The 14,429-nt window shown below is 53.4% G+C and overlaps 1 protein-coding gene across 5 annotated transcripts in view; it reads left to right on the plus strand.

The window, feature by feature from the left end:
- Positions 1-9,956, plus strand: part of PLEKHN1 (pleckstrin homology domain containing N1) — a 28,395-nt gene extending 18,439 nt beyond the window's left edge. For 3 of the 5 annotated variants that reach the window (XM_037380769.1, XM_037380768.1, XM_037380766.1), the window contains 8 exons: positions 3,167-3,236; positions 3,734-3,888; positions 4,527-4,721; positions 5,251-5,511; positions 6,094-6,246; positions 7,047-7,259; positions 7,512-7,560; positions 7,968-9,956. In XM_037380769.1, the coding sequence (XP_037236666.1) occupies positions 3,167-3,236; positions 3,734-3,888; positions 4,527-4,721; positions 5,251-5,511; positions 6,094-6,246; positions 7,047-7,259; positions 7,512-7,560; positions 7,968-8,161 (1,290 nt within the window). In that variant the 3' untranslated portion in view covers positions 8,162-9,956. The remainder of the gene's footprint in view (positions 1-3,166; positions 3,237-3,733; positions 3,889-4,526; positions 4,722-5,250; positions 5,512-6,093; positions 6,247-7,046; positions 7,260-7,511; positions 7,561-7,967) is intronic. The other 2 variants (XM_037380767.1, XM_037380770.1) reach the window with 2 other exon arrangements.
- The last annotated feature ends 4,473 nt before the right edge of the window (positions 9,957-14,429 follow it).

Raw genomic sequence — 14,429 nt, forward strand, 5'->3', positions numbered from 1 at the left:
TGTTTCCCAGCAGCGGTGGCTTGTGTGACACACCTCAGACAGGGCTTGTTTTCAGGAACATGTTGGTTGCAGCTCCTGGGAATGCGGAACCACGTAAGGGAGCCTTGGGCTGGGCTCTCAGATTAACTCATCTCTTTTGAAACCTTAAACCAGATTTGTCTGCCCTGTCCATGTTCCCTTCCCACGGTGCACGAGTGTTGGTCCCCAGGCGTCTTGCTCAGTGGGGCAGCTGCAGGGTTCTGCACAGCCGAGTGCAGGCAGGAGGTGATTCACCAGCCTGTGACACTGCAGCGGGAACCTGATTTTCCACAGGCATGTCAGGGCACAGGAGCCTTCTCCCGGGGCTTCTGCACATTAACTTCCCTTCCCTGCAAGCAGATGCGGAGCCCTGCGATTTGTGTGTGAAGGAGTAGCCCGGCCCTTTTGTTCTTGAGTTTCATACAAACCACAGGAGCTGCCACTGCCAAGTTTGCGTGTGGGACAGGGAAGGGGTAAGGCAGGAGCTGCGCCTGCCAGGACAGGACTCACCCTAAGCAGCAGGCTCTGGCTCACCGCTGGTGGGAAAAGGCCCTGGGCGAGGGGTAAATCAGCAATGGGGAACTGCTGGCATTCACGTCGTGCCTGGGGAAGGCTGGAGGGGCTCTCTGCAGCCGACGTGCATGTTATTTGCAGGATGCTGCTGTGCTTCCCTAGGTGGGACTCTTGCCACGGGGTGTTTCAGCCCCCTTCCACAGACAGGGGCTGTTGCTTTAGGGAGGATGGAGCCCTGGGTGCCTGGGGAAAGCCCTGTGCAGTTGTCCTTGGTGGCAGGAGGGCTTGCTCAGATGTGCCGGAGAGTTGAGGAGCAGCAGGAGCAGGCAGCACTGACCCCCTCCACACACAGCCTTGCAGCGCCTGCGGCAGCTGAAGCATCAAAGTCCATTTCTTCCAGTGACAGGGCAAAACAAGTCATGGTGCATTGCATGAGCTTTCCCTCCCAAGGTCAGCCTCCCTGTACTGCTCATCCCATAAATCCCTTTTGGTGCAAGAGAAATACCACAGAAGCCTGCCTGTGCCCACAGGCTATTGCAGAGAGGCAGCTGGCCAGCAAAACCATGAACGCCTGGTTGAGCTCCACGTTTCCCTTGTGGCAACACTGTCATGTCAGCCACATTCCCTGGGGCCTATGCAGCTGGGACAGCTTTGCAGTGAGGACATGATGAGGAGTTTCTGCTAGACACCTTATTTTGCAGCCTGTAAACTTAGGCAAATGAATCCTGACTGAATGCACCTTTTGAGAGGACCTTTGGTTAAATGACAGGGCTTTGCTCCTGCTTTCTCTGCTTCCTCTGCTGCTGGGCATGGAGGAGAGTGGTGTGAGGTGGGAACTTCGTTTCCTGAGCGCTCCCCAGACCCTGTGTTTGCCATCCCAGCCAGGAGTTGCTCCCAGGGCCATTGCCACCAGCTCTGTGCCCACAGGGTCAGGGTGACAGCCAGGTGCAGTGAACAGGGGCTTAAGGAACAAAGAAGCTATGTGTTGCTTGGTTTCCACTGGCTCAGAGAATGAGAGGGATGAGAAGTGAAGCAATGAACTTATCTGTGAGATGGTTCCAGTGCAAAATCCTCCTCTCCCAGGACTGTTCTTGTTTCATTTCTGTAAGGAAAATTCAGCTTGGGGAGCCCTCAAGAAAGAGGAGGCCTAGATCCTAATTCAGTGTTGATGAACCGTTGGTCCTTCTGCCAGGTTGCCCATCACACCGAATTGAACTGTCAGCGATGACACGTAAAGGACATCTGGCAGCAGGCAGCAGAGGTCTGGAACAGGCAGTCCTGTTCCTGCCTGTCCCACAGAGCTCACGGGAGAGCTGTGCCTGGCACAGACCAGTGCCTGTGGCAGATGTGGGGACGGGCAAGGGATACCAGGTGATGGCAGAGAAGGCAGTGGTGGATGTGCATGCAAAGGTACTGTTGCACTGAGGGGCAACAGCACGGGGTATCTTCTAACTCCAGTTTTTCCAGGGACAGGCTGCTTTAGCATCTGCCTGCTAATAGGAACACACATGCAGTGCCTGCCAGGGGCAAACCCCACTCTGATCACCGGAGGCACATTGACAACTGTGCTGTACAGCACGAGAGCTCACGTTTCACCAGCTGGCATTTAGAGGGCTCAACCCTGTCTTTGTAGGGCTTTGAAGGGTATGCATTGTGGGGATTCCTGTTTGCAAGGCTGGAAGTCCCAGCCCAGCAACGAAAACCTCATTCAAGACCATGTTTGCAAAATGTTCTGGAGAAATCAGCCGTTAAACTATGGGAAACTGTTGAAAACAGAACGAGAAGGGAAGGAGTGTTTTTTTGAAGCTCATGTCTCAGGAGGGACCTCTGTTAGAAGAAAGCTTACAGAAATGGCTTGTGCAGTTACAGCGCCTTTCAGAGGCTTCATTCCTGCAGTAAGGCTGGTGGTGGGAGAGTGACACGTGCACGGGGAGGGACAAGGCTGACTCAGTCTGCTGGAGACGGAGTTCTCCAACATGCCTCTGTCCCACGCCTATGAGAGTATTGATGTACGCAAGTCCTCACCCAGATCAACACCAGTTTGGGTGCCTCTTGTCTCCTGCAGACCTGACCTAGGTGATTTAGGCTCTGAGATTGCCCAGGGATGTGGTGGAATCACCATCCCTGGAAGTGTTTAAAAACCACATAGATGCAGTTCTTAGGGACAGGGTTTAGCGGTGGGCTGGGCGGTGCTGGGTTAACGGCTGGACTTGATGATCTTAAAGGTCTGTTCCAAACTAAATGCTTCTATGCTTCTACGATTCCTTCTTCCTCCCCCTCCCCACAGAGGACCCCAAGGGGATTGTCGGCAGGGCTGAGCTGCACCTTCTCCCCGCGCCACATGAAGAGCAGCCAGGCTCCTGCCAGCCTTGCCTCACCCTCAGCGCCAGCCCTGCACTGCTCCCAGCTAAGCTGGTGAAACTTTGCAGCAGGCTCCTAGAGCCTCTTGGCTTACCTGACGGGCAAGCCCCTGTGGAAGCGGAGCTTCACTGGCCAGGTGCCCGCAGAGGCTCCAACCCTCAAGCAGGCACGGGTAGCCACGTTGTCCCCCCCCTGCTCCACCTGTCTGCTGTACGGCACGGACTGTGAGCTGTGCTCCGCTATGCAGTCCTAAGCCTGCTTCTCTCTCCGACAGGGTGAGCTGCCACTCAACGCCATCCAAGTGCTTTTTGAAGAGAACAAGAAAACCTCCTTTTTAATAGAAGGTGTGTGTCCAGCATGCTGAGGGGTGTGCTGGCAGCAGCCACGGAGGTCTCTGGGGCTGGGCTGTTTTTGTTCAGCTGCTGTGGCCATCTTCCTGGCTGTGCTCACTCGTGTTGGCACCCAAACTCTGTGAACTGAAGTGCTTGGAAATCTCATCCTGTCTGTGCGCTGGCTGTGCTGCAGGACCCGGCTTTGCTGGCCGGGAGAGGCTGTGAGCCAGCAGCAGCGCTTGCACTGCAGGAGCGCTTGTCACACAGGGCTGCACAGGTTCCCCGTCGTTTAGGTCTGGGCTGTGATTGCCCCTGTCTGATATTCAGCCGGGTGCACATGGGCAGCACTGAAGACGGAGCATTCCGGTTGTCCCTGCACCGGCGTGGGGGTCTCCACATCCTGGGGGAATGTGGGGAGGGAAGGAGCAAGGGGATTCCCATGGGATTTTGAGGGAAGCAACATGACTGTCAATCAAACCCGGTAACAGCAGTGAGTGATGTTTTTACAGGCCGACTGATCAATTCGATCCGGGTGATCTGCCGCAGCTATGATGATTACCAGGAGTGGCTCTACTGCCTCAAAACAGCCCAGTTTCGAAATGCTGACTCCTCCCTCTCTGGATCAGAGAGTTTCTCAGGATCAAAGCTGCCACACCCCAGCCAGGTAACAGATGTGGGTTAACAGGGTAAAACAGGTTAGCAGGTAAACAGCGTTTGGCTGGTAATCAATAGGTGTCTCCCAGGACTCCCATCTTTCCTATCTCTGGCCACGTGTGGGTACTCTTGTGACACAGCAGACTTTGCTTCAAGTCCCCTGCTTGAGGGCTGTCACGAGGTTGCTGATCCTTGCAAATTATTTTGAAGCCCTATATTACATTATATAGGCATATATTAAATTAATTCAGAAGCAGACCCCTGGCCATAGACTGTGTTGTGCAGTGAGGCATTGGCACAAGAATGTTAACAGGGTCTTGCAAGGAAGGGGAGACCCACCCTGCCAGCACTGCAGCTGGGATGGGGTCAGGGTGCCTGAGCACCCTTCTCCCTGCTGCAAGCCCTCCTCGTTTCACCCCAGCAAGCCAGACTCAGCTGCCTTCTCAGCCCCAGAAGGCAGCACACCCCACTGCACCAGGCACGGCAGCTGCTTACCATGCAGGCACAGCCCAGCCCCGGGTCTGGCCCCAGCGTGTGGGCACAGAGGGCTGGGCTGGCGATGCTCAGGCACGAGATGGGGCTGAGGAGGGACGTGCCTGTGGCCACGCAGAGAGCTCTTCCTACATGCTGTTCTTTTCTTCTGTCTAGTTTGCCAGCAGCGGGAGGGGGTCGCTCACTTCTGATGGCCGTACAAACTCCTGGGCGTCCGGAGGGAGAGTGGCCACCTTAACACACCTCTCCCAGAACAGCGGCTCTCTTCCTGATGGACAGTCCTTCATGCTAATGCCTGAGAGCAGAGTGCTTGAAGACCCCCTCTCCCATGGCTATTCCCAGCCTCTCAATGTAAGTGAACCCTGCTAAAAGCCTGGGACGCATGTGGCAACAGATGCTGCCTTTGACCAGAGCGGTCTATCTAGGTGTCCGGATGGGCTGAGCTTGCGTGGTCAGTGTTTGCTACGTGGCATAGCAAATCCGTGCCTGGAACCTGTATTTGTTCTGGCTCAGCTTTGTCATTGCTGATAAGGGAAGAGTCTGCTGAAGGGTCCGATCCCCATACTCCACTCTGCGTAGGGACTGTTGGTGCAGATTGCAAACGGGCAAATGGGACTATTCAAAGGTTAGAAAATCCCAAAGTAAAGGCCCGTGGGTGGGTGGAGGTGATGGGCTAGGCAGGCCTTTGCTCTGACCCTGTGCAGCATTTGTATATCCCAGGGTGTGTGCGTGCGCAGGACCATGCTGATGCACAAGCGCAGCAGGGTGCCCGCAGGCAGCAGCCCTGGCAGGGCAGTGCCTTGTGTTGGCTGCAAGTGGGTCTGCATACCTGGGGCTGGCCTGAGGAGAGCCAGCTCCAGGGTCTGTCTCCTTGTTTCAGTGCCTGGCACAGGCCAAATGGCCAAGCATGGGGCTGTCCGCGCAGGACCTGCGGCGGGGGAGCAGTGCCAGAAAGTCCAAGGGCAAATGTGGGCCTTGTGGCCAGCAGCTGCCCAGCCAGGACACAGAGAGGACCATCTGCAGCCTCATTCCTGAAAATCCCAATGGCGAGCTCCTGGTGTCAGTGTATAACGAGCCATACTCCGCACACAGCTCACAGCATCACCCCGCAGCTCCCTCGCCACGCCTGGACCTGAGCAGTGTAAGGGGGCTGGGATATGGGGGGCTGCCCTCCTGCCTGCCTGGGAAGGATCAGGCAGCAGAGGAACCGGTGCAGGGCTTGCATTTTCCTTACAGCGCTGCGTGCAGGGATAGCTGTCCTGGTGGGTGCTCTAGGGCAGGCGTGAAACCCATTTCCATTTGAAAATGGCTCATGGGAGGTGAGGCTAAATACGGCAAAGGGAGCTATGTCTCTGGGAGCCCTGAGATGCTGGGTGCTCATTCCTGAGGCAACATGAGCCCCAAGTGCTCTGCAAGCAGGAGCGTTATTACCTCATAGGACACAGCCTCTTCTTCTGAGGGCTTTGAAGCGTGTGTCCATCAGTGGTTTAGTGTGTGATGCCATGTTTCCCTCCCCTCAATGAGTGTGCATCTGCCTTATGCCCAGGGAAGTCCCCTTGTTAGCACAGATGGCCACAGTTAGGAGTCATCCCCCGTCATCCTTCATGGCTGAGCAGCATTTGGGACTTTAATTGCAGGGAGATTCCCCACTCTGATCCCTCCTGGGGATGAATTGCAAGTAGGGAATAGCATGTCATGTTCCTGTTTCAATTCTGCCTTTTAGCTGAACAGATGGAGCTTGGTGGGAAGTCAGCCCTCGACAGCTTCCAGCTCCCTGGAGAAGCCGGCCCTGCCCCGCTCCTCCCTGTACGCTGACCCCTATATGCCCAGCTCCCCCAGCGCTCACAGCACGGCAAGCTCCAGCTTCCTGCAAGAGGTACCCTGCGCCTTTGCTGCTGGTTATGGCCCTGACTCAGCACACAGGCTTTTGGCTCCAGAAATTGTGCCTCGGGCCATTTCTTTTCCTGCTGTCTGCCTGAGCGGGATGTGGGAACTCAGGTCTGCACTGCGGGGTGCGGCAGGGCACAGTGCAGTTCTGTTTTTTCAAGCCAGGACAGAGTCAGAGGGGAACAGGTTTCCCCTGTCTTATCGCTGGATGTCAGCATCGCAGCAATTCCAGAAACAGCCAGAAACCGCAGAAGGCAGAGACTGAGATGTGATCCAGTCTATAGAAACTAGAGATGAGTCAGACACCACTTTATCCACCCCCAAAAATTCCAGCTGTGATAACTGAGTGCCTATGAGAGGCCACACTTCTAGTTTTGCACATCTCTTGGGAAAAGACTATTTCTGAGTCTGTGGCTGGCACCCCCCATACTGCCGAAGTCCTTCGTTCCCTCGGGGGGGTTCTTCCTGACTGCTCTGTCCTTTTGCATCCCCTGAGCTGCCAGTAGGTTTCATCCTGCTGCCTTGACATCTGGCCACCTGCCACTGTCTGTGTGGGTGATAGGAAGGCAAGGTGCATGTGTGTGGCAAGGGGCCTGTAGCCGTTCTTTCTTTCCCAACTAAGGCCTGAAGGATTGGAATGTACTGAAATTTGCAAGGTAGGCAGAAAACCTTGGTTTGCCTAAGTCTGTTCACAGCCGGGCTGGCTGTGGGTGCCAGATGGGAAGCAGCAGATCAGCGTTCCCCAGCTCTCCATAGCAGGTATCAAATCTGGAGTTTGTTTTGGTTAAGTTCCTGCAGTGTCACGGACAGATGGGTTCGGCACAGGCAAATGGATGCCCAGCCATCCCGGTACCCCAGCATCTCTCTCTGCAGAAAAGGAACTGCCAGCCCCTGCCCAGCAGTCGCTACAGAGAGATGCCCGTGGCTCCCAGTTACAGCACCCCTGGCACCTCAGGCCATCTCCAGCTGCGGCCTCCTGCTGATGCTTCTTACCGAGATGAGGTGAGTTTGTAAATGCAGTCCTAGTGCCCCACACTGTGCAGGCTGCTGGGGAGTACACAGAGGTGCAGGGTCCCAGCTTGTCTTTCTCTGGGGTGGAAGAGTGGCTGGTCTCTGGAGGACCCTGAGCCCTTCGCTTTGTGAGGGGATGAACGCATCAAGGAGAGCTGGGATGGGGGAACCAAGCAAGGCTGGTGTGTGGTATCCCAGGTCTGCAGTGCTAAGTCATCCTCATCAGCGCATCTTTCTTTTCAGATCTCTTCTCTGCGAGAGGAACATCTGGGCCCTTCATTGCAGCCACCAGGTGAGACTCTTGGGAGGCTGCTGGGGTGCTGCGGCCCACCCCACCTTGCCAATGTCTGTCTCCATAAGCATCACTGAAAGCAGGGCTGAGAGGGAGCGTGGGGACTCATGCATGCCCTTCCTTCCTCCTGCTTCCCCATGGTGGGACCAAGTCTGTCACCCTGCCCTGCATCTGGTCTGTCTGGTGGAGGCAGTTGTCTTGGCTTCCACCCACTGCCCACCGGCTCTGGCCACCCATCACACGAAGGGGCTTGTGGTTTGTTCCATGGCACACTTCCACCGCTTTGCCCAGATCTAGCTGCAGCTGGGCTGCGATTTTGCTGACCCTTGTGTGCACTCTCTGCTGGCAGAGGGCAGCCGCTGGGTTACTTATGAGCGCTCTGAGCACTTTGTTCTGGTTTTCTGCAGACGGAAATGTCGGCACATACGACCTGCCAGAGGCCAGCTGCCCGCACCGTGACTCTGCAGCCTACCATGACTATGCCGAGCTCCAGAGCTTCCAGAGTGACTTCAGCTATGACAACCTGTGGGAAGCTGAGGCGAAGGAGCAAGGCAGCTCGCACAGCTCCCCAGCTCCTGGCCACCAATTCTACCAGGCCTGAAGAAAGGCCTCCAGAGCCAGGCACAGAAAAGCCCCTGGGCTCTTTTCTCTCTGGGCTTCCCCCCAGGGTGAGGAGCCTGGGGTATACCAAGCAAAGGGAAGGGCTCTGCTCTGCGGAAGGCTGGTTCCCATGTCCTGGCAGGTCCGGAGTTCAAACTTCTCCCCTAAATCTGGGGATGAGAGCAAAGCACAAAAATGACAACCTCTGCGGAGCCAAGGAGCAGTGTGTGCTACGCTAAGGAGCATGCTCTGTGGTTGCACTGCCTTGGGGAGCCCTGGCTAGGGAATGGCATTGCCCCCCTGGAAATAAAAGGAAGAACAAAAAGCTTGTCAGGCTCCCTCAGAGAAAAGGGACTGGGTGTTCAGGTGGAGCAATCACTCAAAAGCCAAAGAAAAGGGCTGGCTGGTGGCTGGGTTAGTTTGATCCTTTTCCTTTTTACCAGAGCCCTCAGGCTGGCCACTTTGGGGATTCACTGATCCCTGAGGATAGCTGTTAAACCAAACCTTCCTCCATTGCCAGACACATGAGCATGCCCCATCATGGTGTATAAGGTTGGCAGCAATAGGTGTGCTCATAGGAGTTTCTTCCTGCCCGATCAGGTACCTGACAAGAGCTGGAGAAAAACAGTCTGGATCTGGGAAGAATGGGCCTTTCTTTCCACTTAATGCAAAAAATTCTTCCCTGCCAGTACTGCCTCCAAACCATGGTAGTGACCTGCAATATTATGAGCCTGTCACCTTGGCAGGTGGAATCAAGAAGTGTGCTGCCAGCAAATATGCCAAGTGGCTTGTGTTTACCAAGGTCTTCCCTAGAAAGGATGCCCTAGATTCCTCTTGGGGGACTGTGCCCTTTCCTTCCACTCCTCTGTCCGTTACTGGGCTCACGCTAAATTCTGCCTGTGACTATCTAGGCAGGGAGGGAAGGAAGGAGATTTCACCACAAACCAAACTCCAGTCCAGCCATAATACTCCAGTGATCAGAGCAATGCCAGAGTGGGCTGCAATCTCTCTCTTCCCTCCTCCAGAGCAGCAGCAAGACCAGGATACAAACAACAGGGGACAGAGTCTCAGTGCTATCATTTTCCAGCCTCTTAGGCCAGATCCTTTAGCACATACAAGGTCGGCAGCAAATCCAAATGTTTTAACTTAAGTTCCAAATTCTTGACCTTTGTTCCCTAAAGAAGCTGCAAACCAAACATATTAACAAAACTCTATTTTTGTTCTTTCACTGGTGCAAACAAAACAATCCAGGAGCTCTTTGTACTTGAATATCTGTGTATTACATTGTACTTATTTTTTTTTTTTTTTCAGAAGGTATCCAACAAAGTTTACATGCGAGGTTTGAGTGGATAATATGTATTTAACTTGTAAATGTGGCTGAGTTGAAGTTCTATTTAATTTTCTAGCTGTGGATGATGTTCAGTACTGTAGAATGGGCAGCTGTCTGCACATTCGTGTGTGTGTTGGTTTGGGTTTTCTAGCTGTTATTGTTTTGTTTCAGGTTTGCTTTCATTTTGGGAAGATTTGTATCTAGTAACTTAACCCCAAAAGTGTCTATTTATTAGGACAAAATTGCACTAGGGAATGTCAAAAGCATGTAGTATGCTGGGAGGCAGGAGGGTCATGAGCCCCTATGAACACGTTGACTTTGAAGATGGTCACCACAATATTTTTAACTGGGTTTCAACAGCGATACCTGCAATGTATCAGAAGGGAAAAGCCCCTCCCTATTACTGTAAGAGTTCCCTGGTGGACTTCTGTGAGACTGGACAATTGCAATACATGTTCTTCTGGAACATTTTTCTTCTCTCTTTCTTTGCCATCATCTGGTTTAACGGAGATGAATTTTTGTCTGTGTTGCTGTGGTCCTTTCCAAAGCCCTTCCTCCCTGGAGGGCTCTGGGGCCCTGGGTCCAGGATGATTTCCAGACAGTCTGTAGTTCAGGTCAGGCACTCGTAAACACCTAATCTTAGAGCAAAGTCTCTCCTGCGTTCGTCAGGCAATGAGGCCTGGCTAGAGGTTTAACGCCGAAGCTAATTGGACTTTGCCTCAGCCCTGTTTTCTGGGGGTCTTGGAAAGATGCTGTGTAAAATCGGTTGGTGACTCCAAATGGCTCCGTGCACTCGTGCATGCAATGCCCGTGCCGTGCTGTGATTCAGGAGGGTCTGTGCTGCCTGCTCTCCAGCCTGGGGAAAACCTGGGTGAGCTGAGTGGGGATGCCCTGGCCAGCCCCAGCGCTGGGTGGGGTGCAGACCTGAGCCCCCCAAGGGCTGCCAGGTGGTGCAGGGTTTGGCTCTGCCTCTGCTGCTTTGTCAGTCTGACCTCACTTCACGGCAGCTGCCTTCTAACAAAGCTGGTTGGGAAGGGGAGCTGGCCATGGCAGGGGCTTGCTTGGCAAGGAAATACTGTCCTGAGGACTGCATGCGGATGCCCGTAGGCAACTTCTGTCTCTGCATCTGCCTTGGGCAGAAAACCAAGTGTCCTGGCTGCCTCTGCAGTTATTCTGCAGAGAAGACCAGTGAGGAACTGGATGTGGCCCTCAGTTTGTAAGTTCAGTAATCTCTTAGGGCTGGGAGCAGCAGGGCAGGCAGAGGGCTTGCCTTCTCAAGCACACTGCTCCGTGCAAGACATCAGCTGCTGCAAGGTGCTGACACTTGGGAAGGTGGCAGGTGTTGGTGCTGCAGCCAGAAGTGCTCAAGACACCGAATAACCAGGCAGGGGGTGGATGTGTTGGCCGCAGAAGCCCGGTGGGTCTGTCCCTCAGCGAGCAGCTCTCCCAGGCTGCAATGTGGAATCACATTGACCGGTGACAGTTACACGTGTGCACAGGACCACCAGTAGCAAGGTGCGAGATCCTGGTTTCAAAGTGCCTGCAGAGACATGACACAGCTTCTAAAGAAATTTTTGTCCTGCTCCTAGAGTGGCAACTTTCCTCCCTGGCTACATCTGGGCTAAATTTGTCACTCTTTCAAATGCTGCCCTTTCAACATGCAAGCTGCTCATTTCTCATGCTTCCAGCATGCCTTTGTGTGCAGCTGCTGTGGTCTGTTTGGCTCTTATTTTGGGTCCTGAACTCCGTCTCTGTGCTCGTGCATCTGTGCCTGAGTTACTGCCTTATTCCTGCCATATTTGTGGCGCAGACTGTAGCTACCTCCAGCTGCTGCGCAGCACAGAACATAGCATTGCAGGGATGGAGTGTGAGCATGCCCTTAGCAAACAGGCAACCATCAGGGGCTTGTGCGGAGAGTGTGGGGTTATGGCTGTACACAGGACCTGAGTGTCCCCGCCCTGAATGCTGCCGTCCTGTAGACCACTAATGCCTGCTCCCTGCTGTTTTTTCACTGCTACCCAGCAGCAATTAAAGATTGTGCTAACAAACTGCCACTGAAATGGTTACATAGCCTCTGCCATACAAGCAGCTAAAGGAGTTTCACTTATACCCTTTCCCAGCTGGGTTTAGCTCCCCTAGGAGCAGCAGTTCTTCCTGCTTTCCCTCTGTCTGTCCCTACTTTAGAAGGTTGTACAGTTTTGCTAGGCCGGTATAATCAATGCAGAGCCATTTATGTGTGTGTACACAAGCCCTAAAATGTTTTCAAACCAGCCCCATAAGCATCAGACTGGCCAAGACCCACACCCAGGCTCCCCAGCACAACCTGGTTTCCCACTTGAGTCATCACTTTTGCCATCCATTGGTTTTCTGCTGATGGTTTCCAATCCAGATGTTGACCCAGGCGGCTCTGTAGCAGGTGGGAACAGGGCTGTGTTTGTGAGCTGTGTTCGTGGACACCTGCCTTGGGACCGTGAAAACCCCAGCTTTTCCTCCAACACATTTCTCTTAGGCTTTAAAAGTAGAGGGTTTAGTTAAAGTGGCATTAGACGTCTCAGCACAAGTTGCATTAAAATGGCAACTGTAGTACCTGTAAACACACAAAATACCTCTCATTTCCTGGAAAAATAAATTCGTCCTTCACAGACTGGCTGCAGAAAAAATATGATCTGAACCAGGTCACCGCAAACTGCAGGCCCAGTGCTCTGGAGCTGCCAGCAAGCCCATACACATCCCACTGCTCAGCTTGGTCACAGCATAGCTGCATCTTTATTCACAGAGGCAGATGAAAGGCACGAGATGATACTAGCTGCCAACAATCACTCTCTGACAAATGATCTCTCCACCCCCCTGCTCCCTCCAAGTACTAAAAGTCCTGAATCAGGTCCCCCCTTCTGAAACCGTGGCCAGAAAAACAGAGCAGTTATTGAAACACCACGCACTGCTGTATTTCTCTCTGCTTTCTGATTTCCAAGCCACATTTTCAAACTTCTTTTGCTCAAAGAATAAACAGCAGAGAGGTGTTTTTAGAAAAAGAAAGTGGAGCCTGTGACCTGCTCCTTTGGCTTCAGGAGTTTGGAGAAAAAAAACCCATGAGTGAAGACACGGTGTAGCTGCCATGGAGCAGCCCACCTGGCCGGCTCCCTCTCCTTTGCTGTGCATGGATGTGCCAATCTTCTTGTTGTGTTTTACAAAGACATTTGAGGTTTGGGAATTCCTCGGTGGGCATTTTGTATGAACGTGTCTTTTCCTGTCAGCTGCCTATGAGTGGCTGCCTGGAACCACAGCTGACGTTGGAGAAGGACCTGCTCGGAAAACCTGCTCAGAAAACCCAGCGCCTCCCTTGCAGAGCTCTTGGTCCCCTGAGGAGCTGAGGATGTGCAGGATTTGCCCTCGTCTGTGATGAGCAACTCCCTCACCGCCCTGTGGGTGGGGGAAGCCACCAGAGAAAGCCACGCTCGGACTGAAGCAACTGGCGCTTCTGTCAGTCCCAGATCAGAGGGAGGTCACTGCTCCCTCTGCTCTGCCTGCCGCCCGCCGGGGCTGCACTCCGCCTCTGGCACAGCACCACCAGCCATCAGAAATATTTTTGAAGTGCGGGGAGAAGACGGTCATGACTCAGAAATGGCCTAGCAGGAACGTCCGCGGGAAGCTTTGCTCTAGTTTTATTACGGAGAGGTGAAGCAAAAATAAGAGTGAAGGAACTGCTCCAGCAAAACTGATGGCTGCAGAAGAGGGAGGAGAGCGAGCCGCAGCCCTCTTCCAGGCTGGGACTCCAGCAGCCGAGTGGCACGTGATGTATCAAGGCCAGATGAAATACGGAGGCAGTTCTTGAGGGTGCACCTGCCTGACTTTTTCATCTGCTTGGCAAGACAAGGTGTCAGATGTGGGAGCTACGTGCAAGGCAGAGAAGTGGGGTTGGATGGCACGGGTCCCACCGCCAGCACTGCCACTCTCTTTGGTGAAGGGAAAACAAATCTCACAGTAGCAAGGGTGCGCTGAAAAGGTCGTTTCTATTGTGGTGGCTGCTGCTATTGCAAAAGATGGTGAGCTCGCAGCTCCTCCCTCCAGGGTGAGATACAGGCAAGATGACCTAGCCATGGAGGGAGAGGAGAGAGCTTAAAAGGTCGGAGAATAAACCAAGCATTAAAATTGCCAGCAAGTCCAGGCTGGTTTTCCTGAAGGACACTAGAGATGTTGCTGCTTGACTGAGCACAGTAGACACTCCCAGACCTGATCTCCTGATACCAACAAGATCTTTCATAATTCCTTTAGCTTCTGCAGTGCGCTGAAAATACCTATCTTCTGAAATATTTACCTCATCCACTTCTTCCAGTAGAGATGAAAAGGAGTGTGAAATGCACCTATAACCTGATGGATCATCTGGCAGCTTTGGTAACTTTTAGCAGGGGGAGGTGCCAAATCCCATTTATGTCTCCAAGCCCAAGCTCTAAAGGATCGGACACCAATTATCACAGACAGGCAAAGGGCACTTGCTGGGAGAGGTGACAGGCACCTTGTTATCTCCAGCATAATATAAGTACTGAACTCTTCTGGGTAGAAACTTTGCATGAGTTTTTGAACAGTAGGATAGAGGCATTGAGAGAGTGAGATACCTGATGTCCCTTGAGTGGGAAAACTGAGACTCAGTGCTACCATGCCTTTCCCAGCTCAAGCAGGTCAAGGACCACCAGGAGGCAGCTTTTCCCGCCCCAAGTGCAGCTCACCCATGGACCAGAGCACTGGGGGTACAGAGCATGACCTACCATTCCTGCTTCTTGCAACATCTAGATCTGATTCCTTTCTGAACTGTATCTGGTATTACTACCGGCATGCAAAACAGCTTTCCTGCAGCCTCCCGTCAGTGCCATGCCTGCCCCGTGTAGTTCACAAAACCTGACAGTAGTCTCCGACTGTAGCCTGACTGCCTGCAAGCAGTGGA

The sequence above is a fragment of the Falco rusticolus genome, chromosome 3 (genome assembly GCF_015220075.1).
Source record: "Falco rusticolus isolate bFalRus1 chromosome 3, bFalRus1.pri, whole genome shotgun sequence".
In the NCBI taxonomy this organism is placed as follows: domain Eukaryota; kingdom Metazoa; phylum Chordata; class Aves; order Falconiformes; family Falconidae; genus Falco; species Falco rusticolus.